A 17190-nucleotide genomic window follows, 5' to 3' on the forward strand; every position below is an offset into this window, starting at 1 on the left:
ACCATCTTGGGATGGGTGCTCCAGGTGTGGAAGTTGGGAAGCCCACTCACTTCACGGTGCTGACCAAGGGAGCTGGCAAGGCCAAGCTGGACGTGCACTTTGCCGGGGCCGCCAAGGGAGAAGCCGTGCGAGACTTCGAGATCATCGACAACCACGACTACTCCTACACCGTCAAGTACACGGCCGTGCAGCAGGTGTGCCCCGCCCCCCGGCCCTCCTGTCCTGGCTGACTGGGGGCGTGGGGCTTCTTCCTCCAGTCCCAGAGGGCCTGTTTCGGGTCTTGGCCCCTTTCATGCCTCCCCGTCCTCTCTTGCCCTGGGTCTCCGAGCCTCTGGTCTGTGTCGGCCGAGGACATGTTGGCAGTTCTGACATCTTGCTGTACCCATTAGGGCAACATGGCGGTGACAGTGACCTATGGTGGAGACCCCGTCCCCAAGAGCCCCTTCGTGGTGAATGTGGCACCACCGCTGGACCTCAGCAAGGTCAAGGTTCAAGGCCTCAACAGCAGTAAGTGGGGCAGGAGCTGCCCATGCAGTGAGGAGGGTTGAGGGGGGTGGTGGGTTGGAATCTCTGCTCACCGTGTCCCTCGCCCTCCACACAGAGGTGGCTGTGGGGCAGGAACAGGCATTTTCTGTGAACACACGAGGGGCTGGCGGTCAGGGCCAGCTGGACGTGCGGATGACCTCGCCCTCCCGACGACCCATCCCCTGCAAGCTGGAGCCTGGCGGTGGAGCTGAGACCCAGGCGGTGCGCTACATGCCCCCTGAGGAGGGGCCCTACAAGGTGGACATCACCTATGATGGTCACCCAGTGCCTGGCAGCCCCTTCACCGTGGAGGGCGTCCTGCCCCCTGACCCCTCCAAGGTGAGGAAGTAGGGGCGGGTGGGAGCTGGGGTCTTGTAGGGAAGGTGGGTAGTTCACAGGGGCCGAGGCCAGAGGCCTTATGTCCTGGGGTAAGCACAGCTAAGGGCCCAGAACCGAGGCAGTCCCCCAACTCAGGACTTGCCTATGAGATAGATTAGTTTTTGTTTTTTATATTTTTATTGAAGTATAGTTGGTTTACAGTGTTGTATTACTGCTATACAGCAATGTGATTCAGTTATACATGCATACAAATGCATACATTAAAAAAAATATTCTCCATTATAGTTTATCACAGGATATTGAATATAGCTCTCTGTGCCATACGGTAGGACCCTGTTTATCCATTCCATATATAAAAACTCATATCAAGACAGCTTAGTTATTTAGAACCTGGCCTTGGATCGGATCTGGGCTTAAACCCCAAGTCTATCAGCTGGGACAAATGTTTTAATCTCCCTGCATTTCCTCACGTGGAATTGTTATCGGGACTCAGCCTGTGGGAGCTGCTACAGTTGAAAGTGCTTAGCGGATTTGGGAACCATGAAGGCTGGACATGGGACCAGTCGAGGTAACCCACACACCTGATCCTTCTTTTAGGTCTGTGCTTACGGCCCTGGTCTCAAGGGCGGGCTGGTAGGTACGCCAGCGCCCTTCTCCATCGACACCAAGGGAGCAGGCACTGGTGGCCTGGGGTTGACCGTGGAGGGCCCCTGCGAGGCCAAGATCGAGTGCCAGGACAATGGGGATGGATCCTGTGCCGTCAGCTACCTGCCCACAGAGCCGGGAGAGTACACCATCAACATCCTGTTTGCCGAAGCCCACATCCCCGGCTCACCCTTCAAGGCTACCATCCGGCCCGTGTTTGACCCGAGCAAGGTGCGGGCCAGCGGGCCAGGCCTGGAGCGCGGCAAGGCTGGGGAGGCGGCCACCTTCACTGTGGACTGCTCGGAGGCGGGCGAGGCCGAGCTGACCATTGAGATCCTGTCGGATGCCGGCGTCAAGGCCGAGGTGCTGATCCACAACAACGCGGACGGCACCTACCACATCACCTACAGCCCCGCCTTCCCCGGCACCTACACCATTACCATCAAGTACGGCGGGCACCCCGTACCCAAGTTCCCCACCCGCGTCCACGTGCAGCCCGCGGTCGACACCAGTGGGGTCAAGGTCTCAGGGCCCGGTGTGGAGCCACATGGTGAGTGAGAGAAACCTGGAGCTGGTCATCACCGGTCAGGGGAAGAGGGAAGCAGGGCTGAGGGCTTGGGGGCAGCACTGGTGTCCTAGGGGCTCAGATACCCCTGAGAAGGTATCAAAGCCAAGGGCAGGGTGTGGAGCTTTGCCTTGGTCTGGGTGGCAAGATTGCTTCTGCTTGTGGCCATTTTCCTCGGGAGATCCTCAACTTTCATCAGCCGATCTGAAAATCAAAGAATCTTGCACTTGATGGTACAGAGGAAAGGCTTTGGGTTCAAGGGCGACGAGAGTCAGGAGATGGTTCAGCTCAGTTCAGTGACTGAGTTACCATCTGCTGGGGGCCAGACCCTGGGCCAGGCAGGAGGGGGAATGCAGAGGGTTGGAAGAGCCAGCCCCACGCTCCAGGGGCCCACAGCCGGGTGGGGAGACTCAGGTGATCAGAATGTCACTATCTGCTGAAGGGAGGGAAGGCAGGGGCTGTGGGAAGCAGGGCCTGGGCTGTGGGGATGGTCCAGGCTGGGGAGTAGCAGGTGGAGAGGAGCCACCTCAGAGCTGGGGAGGGAGGGCAGGGGCGGGCAGCGGGTGAGGGCTGAGCGGTCGTCTCCTGGGACCCAGGTGTCCTGCGTGAAGTGACCACCGAGTTCACTGTGGACGCGAGATCCCTGACAGCCACGGGTGGGAACCACGTGACGGCTCGCGTGCTCAACCCCTCGGGCGCTAAGACGGACACCTATGTGACCGACAATGGGGACGGCACCTACCGCGTGCAGTACACAGCCTACGAAGAGGGTGAGGGGCTCGGCCGGGTGGGGACGGCGGGGGTCTGGCCCCAGCGTTTTCAGAGGGGCGGGTGGTGAGGACTGCGCACACCCTGACCTGTGCTGTGTGGCTGACTTCCAGGAGCGCACTTGGTGGAGGTGCTGTACGATGACGTGGCTGTGCCCAAGAGCCCCTTCCGGGTGGGTGTGACTGAGGGCTGTGACCCCACCCGTGTCCGGGCCTTCGGGCCGGGCCTGGAGGGGGGCTTGGTCAACAAGGCTAACCGCTTCACCGTGGAAACCAGGTACGCCTGCCCCTTTCCTAACCTTGACCCTGATGCTGTGGCCACGCTTAGCCCAGCCACCTGCCCTCCCCCCTCATCCTCCTGTGTGGACCTCATCCCCACCCACCCCCTTTCAAGGCTGCAAACCTCCCTGCTGTAGCCACTGGTCCCTTCTTAACCGGCCCCGCACCCTTATTCACCTGCTTGCTTCTCCATCCCAACTCACTGGTCCTTGAGGCGCTGATGTAGGGGTGTCATCTTGTAGGGGAGCTGGCACTGGGGGCCTAGGCCTAGCAATAGAGGGCCCGTCGGAAGCCAAGATGTCTTGCAAGGACAACAAGGACGGGAGCTGCACTGTGGAGTACATACCCTTCACCCCTGGAGACTACGATGTCAACATCACCTTCGGGGGCCGGCCCATTCCAGGTGTGCACTCGGGGCGGGAGGGGTGTCGGGGAGCCGAGCAAGGGGCCTACTCCGCGGGAGGGAAACTGGAAGGAAGTAGGAGGAGGAGGAAAGCCCCAAACCAGCAGCAGGGATGAGGAGCAGGCAGTCACAGGTGCCACGGTTAGGGCTGAGGCAGGGCAGTGGGTACAGCTCATTCCCAGAGGCCCAGCACTGGTGTCTTGGCCCTTTTGCCTGGAGCACCAGATCTTATGAGTTCCTTCACTCACAGTCCAAGCCAGTGTCGCTGGCTCAGTCAAGACAGCCGCTCACACCCTCTCGCTCTGTCTGCAAAGCCAGGAATCCCCCTGCCCTCCAGCAGGGGTGGGGAATGGTTGGTGTCTTCAATTATCACATTACCCGGGGTTGTTGAAATGGGGCTCTGCCCGCCCCACTTATCTAATTTCACTCTGGAAAAAATTCATTTTCTTTTACAAATAGTTCTTTTAGCAGTTTATTAATTTAGGAGGGCCTTCTTTCAGGCATGTGGCCTAAATAAGTGGATTCACCCTGCTTCAGCCTGTAGCCAAGTTTTTGGTTTTTGTTTTTTAATTTTACTTTCACTAATTTTTATTGGAGTATGTATTCTGTAGCTGAGTTTATTTCTCCTTGTTACATTTTCTTAGCAAGTTTCTAAGTGTTTGCACATTTGGTCTGGTATCCCCGGGGCATTTCAAAGGCAGGGGAGGCCTCGCTTTCTGGGTCCTCTGAGTCGAGGAGACCTTCTGGGGCAGGTGGGCTGGGGCTGATGTGCGTGTTCCTTGCAGGGAGTCCATTCCGGGTGCCAGTGAAGGACGTGGTGGACCCCGGAAAGGTGAAGTGCTCGGGCCCAGGGCTGGGAGCCGGCGTCAGGGCCCGGGTACCCCAGACCTTCACAGTGGACTGCAGCCAAGCTGGCCGGGCCCCCCTGCAGGTGGCTGTGCTGGGCCCCACAGGTATGGAGTGTCTGGGGCCGGGTGGAAGGAGACGGAAAGGGTGCTCGGAGGCTTTGCTGACTATTCCCTTTGCCCAGGTGTGGCTGAGCCTGTGGAGGTGCGTGATAATGGGGATGGCACCCACACTGTCCACTACACCCCAGCCACGGACGGGCCCTACACAGTAGCCGTCAAGTACGCCGACCAGGAGGTGCCACGCAGGTGAGGCCCAGCCTGGGGCTTCTGTGCTCTGCTGGGTTCTGGGGAGCTCCCACCAGGGCCACAGCTGTGGGGCCACTCCAGGGCCCTGGAAACACTCCCCTACTTGTCTACGCCTCATCTGCTCTCTGCTGCACCATCCCACTCTTCTTCAGAGTCCCCTGCCCATCTTCTTCTCCACCCTGAAGGTGGCACAGCCCCAGGGGCTCTCCTCTGGCTGGGCTGTCCCCCTAGTTAGCTATAAAATCAGCACCTTGGGAAAAGGCACCATGTAGCTACAAACAGGTGTGACAGGGCAGCCTCCTGCAGCCTCCTCTTTAAACCATCTGAAGCATCTTCCTGGAGAACAGAGAAATGTTCAGGCTTTGTCAGGGGCACACCTTTGTGACCCTCCCCTAAGACTCAGGCTGTGACCTGATCCCTCCTCCCTGCCAGGACTCCTCTCCCCTGCTCATGAATGTCGGGGGTACTCCAGGCCCAAAATGAGATGGGATTCCCTCTCCCCCTGAATCTCAGCTAACTGTCTATCCCTTCTGCCTCTCAAGCCCCTTCAAGATCAAGGTGCTTCCAGCCCACGATGCCAGCAAGGTGCGGGCCAGTGGCCCCGGCCTCAATGCCTCTGGCATCCCAGCCAGCCTGCCTGTGGAGTTCACCATCGATGCCCGGGATGCTGGGGAGGGCTTGCTCACTGTCCAGATCCTGGTGAGTCTTTGTGCTGCCCACCTCTCAGGTCAGGGTCTAGGCACAGGCAGGCCTTAACCGCTGCTTCTCCCCCAGGACCCTGAGGGTAAGCCCAAGAAGGCCAACATCCGAGACAACGGGGATGGCACATACACCGTGTCCTACCTCCCGGACATGAGTGGCCGGTACACCATCACCATCAAGTATGGCGGCGATGAGATCCCCTACTCACCCTTCCGCATCCATGCCCTGCCCACTGGGGACGCCAGCAAGTGCTTGGTCACAGGTGGGCCCCCACCCCTGCCCCTCCCCTCCCTACACACCCCCACCCCTACCCCAGCTCATCCTTAACACTGCGGCTTATGCTTTTCTCTATTTCCAGTGTCCATTGGAGGTCACGGCCTGGGTGAGTGTCCTTTTTCTTCTCTTTTTGCTGTGGGCTGAGGTGATGGGGGCAGCTGGGAACTGAGCGGGGGGAGTGGGCACAGGTCCCACGGACCTCTGACCGGGCACTCCTGTGCTGCAGGTGCCTGCCTGGGCCCTCGCATCCAGATTGGGGAGGAGACGGTGATCACGGTGGATGCCAAGGCAGCAGGCAAGGGGAAGGTGACGTGCACGGTGTCCACACCCGACGGGGCGGAGCTCGACGTGGACGTGGTCGAGAACCACGACGGTACCTTCGACATCTACTACACAGCGCCTGAGCCCGGCAAGTACGTCATCACCATTCGCTTCGGAGGCGAGCACATCCCCAACAGCCCCTTCCACGTGCTGGTAAGTTCAGTGGCTGTAGCAGAGCTGGGGGTGGCAGGGGAGGGGGGCCAGGCCCTCTTAGTGGGAGCAAGGAAGCCCAGAACCCGTCCCTACGTCTGATGGATCCTGGGCCCAGAGTGCTCCAGGGTGGAGCCTGTGCTTTCCCGCAGCCTCCCAACCCAGGAGGCGTGCAGCCCTGCCTCTGGCCCGTCTGGGCATCAGGCAGCTCTCTGGTAGAACCTGCCGTCTTCCTTCTGACCCCCAGGCCCACTGTCCCTGTCCATCTCCTCAGGTGGCCCTGCAGGACAGGGAAGCCCTGGGGAGAGTAAAGCACCCGAGACAGCCAACCTGCCCTGGGGGCAGCCCGGGATATCAGGTTCCTGGGCCAGCCTGCGATCACCCGGGCTGGTGGGGCTGGCCTGTCACAGCCCGTGCTCTCCCATGCCTTGCCTCCCAGGCGTGTGAGGCCATGCCCCGCGTGGAGGAGCCCCCGGATGTGCCGCAGCTGCGCCGGCCCAGCGCCTACCCCACACACTGGGTACTGCCCCTCCCACCTGGGCCACACTCGACCCCCGCCTCCTCTTCTCTCATCTCTTCTCTTCCTCAGCGGCCAGGGCCGGGGCATGGTTTGGGGGCCATCATGGGGAGCAGGCGGGAAGTCAGGCGGGGCAGACGGAGCCCGGAGCTGGGCACGGCACCTCTTCTCTTGCAGCTGATGCGCCTCTCCTGCCCTCTGGTTTCACCGTTAACCATCTTGCTCTTTCCTCACCTTCTCTGACTTCAGTCATGGCTCGGGCCAAGTTCCCCAGACCTTTCCCAGCCAAGTGACTGTTCCCTCTCCCCCGCCACAGGCCACAGAGGAGCCGGTGGTGCCTGCGGAACCCATGGAGTCCATGCTGAGACCCTTCAACCTGGTCATCCCCTTCACTGTGCAGAAAGGGGAACTCACAGGTACTGCCCCAGGGCCCTGTGGCAGGATGGCACCAAGGGAGGACATATATCCAGGCCCAGCTCCTCCTTAAGAGATGAAAGCTGGGGCCCAGAGTGGGGAAGTAAGCTCCTCAGGGTCACACAGCAAGCTGAGCAGAGCTGGAACTCGAGACTCCAGCCTTCTCTCTCCCAGGTCAGGATTCATCCTGAGGCCTCCTGGCTGTCTCCTGGTACCTGGCGGTGGGGAGCCTGGGACAGCAAGGGATGGAGCTGGGAGAAACTGGGGTCCCACACATACCCGTGTCTGCCTGGCAGGGGAGGTGCGGATGCCCTCTGGGAAGACCGCCCGGCCCAACATCACTGACAACAAGGACGGCACCATCACAGTGAGGTACGCGCCCACCGAGAAGGGCCTGCACCAGATGGGGATCAAGTATGACGGCAACCACATCCCCGGTGAGTCGGGGGCCGGGCTAGGCCGGGCTGAGGGGAGCCGCAGTGACTTCCTCCTCCTCGGCCTTCTTTCACTCATAACCATTTAGCATGTGCTCTGTGCAGACACGTGTGAGGCCCCAGGAAGGCTGGTGTCCTGGTGGGAGGCCCCGTCGGCACAGATGCAGGGCCTGGCGGGGAGGCTGAGGGAAGGTGTGGGGGTCCGAGGGGGGCTCAGGCAGCCCTGTGCTCACTGCTGACCCAGCCCCCTTTCCCACACCACCCCCAGGGAGCCCCCTGCAGTTCTATGTGGACGCCATCAACAGCCGCCACGTCAGCGCCTACGGACCAGGCCTGAGCCACGGCATGGTCAACAAGCCGGCCACCTTCACCATTGTCACCAAGGATGCCGGGGAAGGTGAGGGGAGCTGCCGGCAGGGGCTGGGGGCAGGCAGCCAGAGCAGGGGTGAGGACCTCTGACCGCCCCCGCGTCCACCCACAGGGGGCCTGTCCCTGGCCGTGGAGGGCCCGTCCAAGGCGGAGATCACCTGCAAGGACAACAAGGATGGCACCTGCACCGTGTCCTACCTCCCCACGGCGCCGGGAGACTACAGCATCATCGTGCGCTTCGACGACAAGCACATCCCCGGGAGCCCCTTCACAGCCAAGATCACAGGTGGGGGGACACGTGGGTTCACCCCAGCACACGATGGCTGTGCAAGCCCAGCATGTTCAAGTCTCTGGGGTGTTTAGGGTAGGGTGCCCTCGAGGTAGAAGAGGTCATTTTTGGATATGTGTAGGATTTCTTTGGAGGGAATGATGCTGAAGCTGAAACTCCAGTACTTTGGCCACCTCATGCGAAGAGTTGACTCATTGGAAAAGACTCTGATGCTGGGAGGGATTGGGGGCAGTAGGAGAAGGGGATGACTGAGGATGGGATGGGTGGATGGCATCACGGACTTGATGGACATGAGTCTGGGTGAACTCCGGGAGATGGTGATGGACAGGGAGGCCTGGCGTGCTGCAATTCATGGGGTCGCAAAGAGTCGGACACGACTGAGCGACTGAACTGAACTGAACTGAAGGAGTATGCTGTTCTCTACAGCAAGTGAGAAACACTCAGCCACCCTTTGAAAACACACTCTCGCAGTCTTTTAAGTCAGGATGTTGATGATAGATGAGGAAACCAGTAGGCCCGGAGGGGCAGCACACAGCAGGTAAGGGATCTGGGCTGTGTGTGGTTTAGTCTGTTTTCTTTTTTGGTTCTACCAAATTACCTGACTCGGAATTTAAACTTATATAAATCAGGGGTTTAACCCATTCAGGACTGGGGTGCTGACTCATCCCTAATCTTGGGCCCCTAACATGTGCATGGAGACTGTGCTCTTCCCGGTCTCTCTGTGCCTGCTTTGGGGGTTGAGGAGGGCAGGCAAAGGCTCTGTTGAATCTAGGGGGTCTCCTGATCCCAAGGGAAGGGCCTGCCTGGAGTCACCCCGCCTGACATGCCAACTCTCCCCTAGGTGATGACTCAATGAGGACGTCACAGCTGAACGTGGGCACCTCCACGGATGTGTCCCTGAAGATCACTGAGAGTGACCTGAGCCAGCTGACCGCCAGCATCCGTGCCCCCTCGGGCAACGAGGAGCCCTGTCTGCTGAAGCGTCTGCCCAACCGGCACATTGGTGAGCGTGGTGCCATGGGAAGGGCCCAGGGGAGAAAGGTGGGGGAGCTGGGAAAGCACTACTGCCAGGCCCAGAGCTCCATTCATGCCTGACCTCCCCCACAACAGGCATCTCCTTCACCCCCAAAGAAGTTGGGGAGCATGTGGTGAGCGTGCGCAAGAGCGGCAAGCATGTCACCAACAGCCCCTTCAAGATCCTGGTGGGACCGTCTGAGATTGGGGATGCTAGCAAGGTGCGGGTCTGGGGCAAGGGCCTGTCCGAAGGACACACGTTCCAGGTGGCGGAGTTCATTGTGGACACTCGTAATGCAGGTGCTTCTTGCCCCGGAGACCCCTCACTGCAGCTGGTGCCTCAAGTGGGGACCAGTCCTTTCCTTCCCAGAGCCCCGGACCATAACCTCCCCTCCTGAACTTCCTGGCCCAGTCTCTGCTGAGATTCCCATTCTGGGGCCCACCTGGGAAGAGTAAATGTCCCCCTGTCACTTCTCCTGTGTCTAAGAGAAAGCTCAGCCATCCTGAATTTGTCTCTCCTTCGCTCACCAAAACCTGCCTTAGAGAAATTTCCAGACTACCTATCCCTGACCCTCTGGGTCACTGCCTGGCTCACCCCTCCTTCTTCTACTGAGCCATCTTTCCTTAGTGGTTACGGTGCCCCTTGGGTGTCTGTTCTGGGCGGAGCCTGCGGTTTGGGGAGGGGAGAGCAGATGGCAGTGGGGACTGAGGGAGACGTGTCCCTTGCCTCTCACTAGGTTATGGGGGCCTGGGGCTGAGTATTGAAGGCCCTAGCAAGGTGGACATCAACTGTGAGGACATGGAGGATGGCACGTGCAAAGTTACCTACTGCCCCACCGAACCCGGCACCTATATCATCAACATCAAGTTCGCTGACAAGCACGTGCCTGGTAAGGCTCTGGGCTGTGGCCGGGACGGGCCAGGAGGCTGGAGACGAGTGACCTGAGGTGGCTGACCCGCTCTTTCTTGTCCCTACAGGAAGCCCCTTCACAGTGAAGGTCACCGGCGAGGGTCGCATGAAGGAAAGCATCACCCGGCGCAGGCAGGCGCCGTCCATCGCCACCATTGGCAGCACCTGTGACCTCAACCTCAAGATCCCAGGTGGGTGCCAGAAGAGCCTGGTGGGGCGGGGCTGTGGGGAGGGCCCAGAGCCTGTCCCCGGGGCCTCTGTCCTTATGGCTAATTTCTCACCTCCCTCCCCTCCGCCGGCTCCACGTGTCCCACAGGGAACTGGTTCCAGATGGTGTCCGCCCAGGAGCGCCTGACACGCACCTTCACCCGCAGCAGCCACACATACACCCGCACAGAGCGCACGGAGATCAGCAAGACGCGGGGCGGGGAGACCAAGCGCGAGGTGCGGGTGGAGGAGTCCACCCAGGTTGGCGGAGACCCCTTCCCTGCCGTCTTCGGGGACTTCCTGGGCCGGGAGCGCCTGGGCTCTTTTGGCAGCATCACCCGGCAGCAGGAGGGTGAGCAGGACCGGGCTGGGCTCTTCACAGGGAGGTGGGCCTTCTGTCCCTTGGACAGCATGGGGAGGCTGCTGGTCTGAGCAGAGGAGGGGCTGTTTACTGAAGGAGGAAGGGAAGGGCGAGGGCCTGGGGCAGCCCCGGTGTCGCCCTGACACTCCCCACCCCCTGCAGGTGAGGCCAGCTCTCAGGACATGACTGCACAGGTGACCAGCCCGTCGGGCAAGACAGAAGCCGCCGAGATCGTGGAGGGGGAGGACAGCGCGTACAGCGTCCGCTTTGTGCCCCAGGAGATGGGGCCCCACACGGTCACTGTCAAGTACCGCGGCCAGCATGTGCCAGGCAGCCCCTTTCAGTTCACCGTGGGGCCGCTGGGTGAAGGCGGTGCCCACAAGGTGCGGGCTGGAGGCACGGGGCTGGAGCGAGGGGTGGCTGGCGTGCCAGGTAAGGGGGCGGGTGCCCGGGATGGGGGATGGGGGCAGGACAGCCAGCAGGGTGGGCGACGGTGCTGAGAGCTGCCCCGTCCCGTCTCTGTCTCTAGCTGAGTTCAGCATCTGGACCCGAGAAGCAGGTGCCGGGGGCCTATCAATTGCCGTGGAGGGTCCCAGCAAGGCAGAAATTGCATTTGAGGATCGCAAGGATGGCTCATGTGGGGTCTCCTATGTTGTCCAGGAGCCAGGTGGGCATCTTGCTGGGCCTGCCTGACTTTCTAGACCAGGCTTCTGCTCGGCCTGGCAGGAGATAGGGCTCCCAAGCCAACCCTTCACCTGAGCCGCTTCAGTTTCTCTGCCCCATTTCCCTCCACCCTACACTCCCAGGAACATGTGTCTCCAGAGCTGAGCTTGACCTAGGAGCTTGTCCGGGGCTGAGATCAGGGTGGGGTCGTTTCCCCTGCTGCTGCCCCCCGTTCTAGAGCTTGTGCTTACCGGTCTTCTCTCCCCAGGTGACTACGAGGTCTCCATCAAGTTCAACGACGAGCACATCCCAGACAGCCCTTTCGTGGTACCCGTGGCCTCCCTCTCAGATGATGCTCGCCGTCTCACTGTCACCAGCCTCCAGGTGTGTGCCCGGGGGGGATGAGGCACTCCTGCCACCCTGAGAGATGGGCAGGAGTAGAGGATGGCAGGCCCATGTGACCAGGGACTTAGCAATGACCTTGGAAGGTCTAGACAGATGGCCCCTCTCTCCCAGTGTTTGGACAACAGGGGGCTCTAGCTATACTAGCTGCCCCTTGGGGTAGTCTTAGAAGCCTCAGGTGCCACTGTGTCCCTCTTCCCACTTCCCCATCCTAGAACTGGGCTCATCTTCATGACCTGCCCCCACCTCAAGCCTCCCCATCAGTCCCACCTTCTCCATCAAGTGCCCCCAGGGCAGTCCAGCCCACATGCCTCTTTCTCATCCCAGCTACTGAGTTCTCGCAGTCCACACAATGCTGTCCCATCACTAGGTTCTCTATCAGGCTGGCTTTACAGTATCCGGGTCTTACCTCCCCAGCCAGGACAGGGCACATCATCTCTGGTCCCTGACCATGCCCGGCACAGCCAGGTGGCCCCACCCCATAGCAGGTGGTTGCCAAGGCCAAAGACCCAGCCTCTGCCTCCCGTCGCAGCCTTGTTCAGAGCCTCCCTGAGCTGGGCCTGGCAGCAGGGGGCAGCTGGGGGTGGGAGGAGGGAGCCTCCAGGCTGGGCAGGAAGGGATATTAGTGCTAGGCTGCAGACATGAGCCCTCCAGGCCCTCCCAGGAGTCTGAGCACCCTCTGTGGTGTCTGCAGGAGACCGGGCTCAAGGTGAACCAGCCAGCGTCCTTTGCGGTGCAGCTGAACGGCGCACGGGGCGTGATCGACGCTAGGGTGCACACGCCCTCAGGTGCAGTGGAGGAGTGCTACGTCTCCGAGCTGGACAGTGGTGAGCTTGCCTGTCCCTGCCAGGCTAGGACCTTCTGGAAAGGGAAGGGAAAAGACTAAAGCTCATCCACCAACCTCTGCCCCCACAGACAAGCACACCATCCGTTTCATCCCCCATGAGAATGGCGTCCACTCCATCGACGTCAAGTTCAACGGTGCCCATATCCCTGGCAGTCCCTTCAAGATCCGAGTTGGGGAGCAGAGCCAGGCTGGGGACCCAGGCTTGGTGTCGGCCTATGGTCCTGGGCTCGAGGGAGGCACTACAGGTGAGTGCCTGGGGCTGGGGAGAGGGTGGGACAGTGCCGATGAGCCCCAAGTCCTGGCAGAAGTCTGCTCCGGGGAGCCTGGGCCCATCCCAGCTCTGGGCCCCAAGCCCTTCTTGCCTACATCCTTGCTACCTCTGGTCCCCAGGTGTGTCGTCAGAGTTCATCGTCAACACCCTGAATGCAGGCTCAGGGGCCTTGTCTGTCACCATCGACGGCCCGTCCAAGGTGCAGCTGGACTGTCGGGAGTGTCCTGAGGGTCACGTGGTCACTTACACTCCCATGGCTCCTGGCAACTACCTCATTGCCATCAAGTATGGTGGCCCCCAGCACATCGTGGGCAGCCCCTTCAAGGCTAAAGTCACAGGTGAGCGTCCTGGGTGGGGTGAGGTCCCACCCTGGGCTGGAAGCCTATCCTGGGCTGGCTCCAGTGGCTATTCACATCCGGGTCAGAGTTGGCCCCAAACATCAGTGTTTCAGGTTACCAGGAATAAAGTGGGCCTGGCTTTACACAACGTGCCATTCTCCACCTTCTATGTGTGGACTCATGTACATCATTTTAAAAAAATCAAATCCCTCTCTACTGTCCATCCCTTGACTAATCTTTTCCCTGCGGTGGCTCCCCAAGTTTTCACTTAACTCTGCCCTCCTGGCATCCCCGTTTCTGGCTTCCAAGAATACAGAGCTCAGCAGACATTTACCTGATTTTCCTTCTGGAAGCTGTGTGAAGGATTGGTTGGATACTTGTTCCTTTTTAAAGCAGGGCTCTACCTACTGTGTGACTTGGGGTCCCAGACAAAGCCCAGAAGGATTGGAGGTGGGTGGACAGAGCCATGGAGGCCCCAGACCTGGTGATGAGCCTGCCTGAGAGCTCTGTGTGAGACGGGCTGCTGCTCCCAGGATGCTGCAGCTGAGGAAGGGGTCATGGGCTGTCAGGGCCGCCACCCGGGGCCTACTGCCTCGGGGAGAGCAGACCTCTGACCCGGCTCGTGACCACCCCACCCTGCCCCTCAGGTCCCCGGCTCTCTGGAGGCCACAGCCTTCATGAAACATCCACGGTTCTGGTGGAGACTGTGACCAAGTCGTCCTCAAGCCGGGGTTCCAGCTACAGCTCCATCCCCAAGTTCTCCTCAGATGCCAGCAAGGTGGTAACGCGGGGCCCCGGACTGTCCCAGGCCTTTGTGGGCCAGAAGAACTCCTTCACCGTGGACTGCAGCAAAGCAGGCAGGCAGGGGGCGGAGCGGGAGAGAGAGGGCAGTCTCCCAGGGTGGGCAAGTGTGCGTGAACATGGGGCCAAGGGCTGGGGGTGAGCCTGTCCCTCGCTGCCTCTCTCTCCAGGCACCAATATGATGATGGTGGGCGTGCATGGGCCCAAGACCCCCTGTGAGGAGGTGTACGTGAAGCACATGGGGAACCGGGTGTACAACGTCACCTACACCGTCAAGGAAAAAGGGGACTACATCCTCATCGTCAAGTGGGGTGACGAAAGTGTCCCCGGAAGCCCCTTCAAAGTCAATGTGCCCTGAATCCCAGAAGTGCCTCCCCCAGCCTCGGCCCCCACCTCTGGCCAAACACACTCACAGACACAGACACACACACACACACAGACACACACACAAATGGGCCACACCCAGATACACGCTCGCAGAATCAGACACCACAAACACCTGCCCTGGGGTGTGGATGGAGTGGCACTGCCCCCTCGCTGCCAGGCCCTCTGGCTGGAGGGCCTTGTCTGTTTCAGGGCAGTGTCCCTCGCCTCAGATGTGACCTGAGGGTGAACTGGGGGTTTGGGGGCCAGGGAAGCCCTGTGTTTTCTGGTGGGCTGAGGCCAGTGGAGGAGCACGTGTTTGGGGGTGTCTGCATGTGTGAGAGAGGTCACCCTGAAATCGCACTGCCAGCCAGGCCTCCTAGCCACTGAGGACTGCATCCAGCCCCTCTGGTGGCCACAACCCCAGAGCGTTACGACTTGGAAAATGAAGCACAGTCAGAAGAGAAAGTGTACCTAGCGGCAGCTGCGCACATGTCCTGGCCCCGGGCGACTGAGACCCCAGCCAGGCTTCCTGGGGGACTGATTTCTCTCTGTTTTTTTTTTTAATAATTGCACAGCTCTGCCCCATGGGGGGGCCTTTTTTACACACTGCGAGGCCCAGCTTTCTGGGGGGCTTTTGCACATGTCATGCGGCTCAGCTGGGAGCCGTTTAGGCAGAAAACTCCAAATAAAGTGCGGCCTGTCGCAGAGGCGTGGTTGTTCCTTGTGTGTATGCACTCTCCTTGGCTGGCCAGCTCTGGCTGTTGACCCTCAACCAGGCCTTGGGAGGCAGAGGCTGGCTGCCTGTCCCCTGGAGGACCGAGTCAGGTCCAGGGGAAGGGCCTGGGGCAGAGAGGCACCCCTCTGGGCCATCTATTTGGGAAGGTCTGAAATGTTGACAGAATGCTCCAAAGAAAGGAGGGCATGTCAGGGATGTGGGCTTGGTCCTCAGATTCCTGGAAAGCTGGGAGTGGGAGAGGGAGGGGGACACTGTGTTGTAGAAGATTGCCCCGGGGACCACTGGGAGGCCAGTTTCTGTTCAGCCTGATCTCAAGGATGTTCTCAAAATCAGGACCTTAAAAAACAGTCACCCTGGCTCATGCAGGAATGCTCCTCAACCAGCAGGCAGAACCACAAACAAACCCAGGAACCTGTCACTCCAGCTAGGTCCTGGGTCAAAGCTGGGTCTCCTCTGTCCCTCCAGCCCAACTTTGCTTAGGGCTTCCCTCCTGAACTGGTCCCTCCTTCCTGATCCACCAACAGCTCCTTCTAGCTCACCACACTGCAGCCAGAGTAGGGTGGTCACATTATAGGACTGTGGCCCTCTCTGGTCCAAGGCCTTTCTGTGGTTCCCTTCTCTCCAGACTAGTCTATGTGTCCTAACAAGGCCCCCAAAGCCTCCCTACCCAGTCATTGAAACCTCCCGCCACGCTGGCAGTGTACCCTTTCTCACCACACCCTCCACCTCCTACCCTCTTCACAACTTCTAGATTCCCAGACCCACGAACTGCAGTTTGGGCCTCTGCCCCGGAACATCCTTGCCTCTCCACCCTCCTCACCTTCCTGGCCAACAGGAAGCTTTCCTGAACCCCTCCCTATCCTTCCAGACCTACCCCCCAGCTCTCATGCTGCCCTGGGGCACATCTCTGGCTGCATTTATTACGACTATCCTCATCTGTAACAGTGAACTTGAGGGCGGGCCTGCCCCACCAGACTGCGCTCCCTGACCTAGGAGGTCCAATACAGACAGGTGTGACCAACAAGTAAATGAGCAACTGAGTAGCCAGAGCAGGGGAAGGCAGCTTCACTCAACTGATCCCCCAGCTTTAGACTCATTCCAGACATCCGGCACATAGCGGTGGGTTGACCAGAGAAAACCGAACACACGTGGCCTGGCTCCAAATACGCCCATCCCCCACCTCTTCACTCAAAGGATGTCTGCCTCCTGGCTCCTCTTGTCTTTCTGTTCCCCCTCAAGACCCCTCCAGGGCCTCTCTTTCTGTAAGTCCATCCCCCTCCCTGTGATATTTTTACTCTCCCCTCAGTCCCGAGAGAGTTCCCTGAGGACAGAAACTATTTTATCCATCTCATGTCCTCAGCCTCTCCACGGCCACAGTTGATAAAGGCTGGATGAATGAAGGTGTGTGTGATGAATGGGGTGCTCTCACAGCTCCCTCCCTCACCTGACAGACCCTTGAAGGCGAGATCCCTTCTCAAATTCCCAGCCATTCATGGCCATTAAGGGCCAGCCCTGTGCCAGCCACCGAGCCAGGTGCTTCTACACACATCCTTCCTCACTCTATGCCTCCCCTCTCACCTCACCCCAAGATGGGAGCATGTTCCTGCCAGGTTGCCGGCCTCCTCCTCCTTCTGCTGCTCTCCACCTGTGAGGGGATGTGTTTGTGGATATCCAGTCCCGCTGCTCTCTCTCAGTGGTAGCATGGCCTCGGATGCTAAGCATGTAAGGACTCTACCTCACTTAATCCTAACACCTCTGTGAGATGGGCACATTATTGCCTGAAGAGATCAAGGTCCTGAGAATTTTGGTGATGAGTCCCAAATCATACCTCTAAGTAGCAAGGGCGAGATTCATACCACTTAGGTTAAAATCCTGAGCCTATCACACATGTAACCACCAGACCATCCGGATGGCTCAAGTGCTCTCAACCCGCAGATCAAACGCCAGATGCCAGGACACCTGTTTGTTAGAAGGGAGGGGGAGCGAGTGGACCTTTCTCCTTCAACATGTTCATCTCAGAGTTCACTCTCTCAGGAATGTGACTCCCGTCCATCTAGCTGCACAGGCCAGAAACCTGGAAGTCACCTTGTCTATTTCCCCAAACATATCTAACACCAATTCTATT

At 59.6% G+C, this 17190-nt stretch overlaps 1 protein-coding gene across 4 annotated transcripts in view; it reads left to right on the plus strand.

Moving 5' to 3' along the window:
* FLNC (filamin C) overlaps window positions 1-15046 on the plus strand; it is a 29112-nt gene extending 14066 nt beyond the window's left edge. For 2 of the 4 annotated variants that reach the window (XM_040259595.1, XM_040259596.1), the window contains 31 exons: window positions 25-194; window positions 390-507; window positions 602-864; window positions 1462-2059; window positions 2671-2844; window positions 2956-3118; window positions 3363-3523; window positions 4309-4476; window positions 4554-4677; window positions 5220-5376; window positions 5452-5641; window positions 5738-5761; window positions 5882-6129; window positions 6566-6646; window positions 6960-7059; window positions 7354-7494; window positions 7760-7888; window positions 7973-8146; window positions 8991-9152; window positions 9260-9463; window positions 9901-10053; window positions 10142-10264; window positions 10390-10632; window positions 10804-11073; window positions 11171-11308; window positions 11573-11688; window positions 12401-12533; window positions 12622-12798; window positions 12944-13162; window positions 13810-14019; window positions 14134-15046. In XM_040259595.1, coding sequence (XP_040115529.1) covers window positions 25-194; window positions 390-507; window positions 602-864; window positions 1462-2059; window positions 2671-2844; window positions 2956-3118; window positions 3363-3523; window positions 4309-4476; window positions 4554-4677; window positions 5220-5376; window positions 5452-5641; window positions 5738-5761; window positions 5882-6129; window positions 6566-6646; window positions 6960-7059; window positions 7354-7494; window positions 7760-7888; window positions 7973-8146; window positions 8991-9152; window positions 9260-9463; window positions 9901-10053; window positions 10142-10264; window positions 10390-10632; window positions 10804-11073; window positions 11171-11308; window positions 11573-11688; window positions 12401-12533; window positions 12622-12798; window positions 12944-13162; window positions 13810-14019; window positions 14134-14321 — 5519 coding nt within the window. In that variant the 3' untranslated portion in view covers window positions 14322-15046. The remainder of the gene's footprint in view (window positions 1-24; window positions 195-389; window positions 508-601; window positions 865-1461; window positions 2060-2670; window positions 2845-2955; window positions 3119-3362; window positions 3524-4308; window positions 4477-4553; window positions 4678-5219; window positions 5377-5451; window positions 5642-5737; window positions 5762-5881; window positions 6130-6565; window positions 6647-6959; window positions 7060-7353; window positions 7495-7759; window positions 7889-7972; window positions 8147-8990; window positions 9153-9259; window positions 9464-9900; window positions 10054-10141; window positions 10265-10389; window positions 10633-10803; window positions 11074-11170; window positions 11309-11572; window positions 11689-12400; window positions 12534-12621; window positions 12799-12943; window positions 13163-13809; window positions 14020-14133) is intronic. The other 2 variants (XM_040259597.1, XM_040259599.1) reach the window with 1 other exon arrangement.
* The last annotated feature ends 2144 nt before the right edge of the window (window positions 15047-17190 follow it).

Source organism: Oryx dammah, unplaced genomic scaffold (assembly GCF_014754425.2).
Source record: "Oryx dammah isolate SB20612 unplaced genomic scaffold, SCBI_Odam_1.1 HiC_scaffold_18, whole genome shotgun sequence".
In the NCBI taxonomy this organism is placed as follows: domain Eukaryota; kingdom Metazoa; phylum Chordata; class Mammalia; order Artiodactyla; family Bovidae; genus Oryx; species Oryx dammah.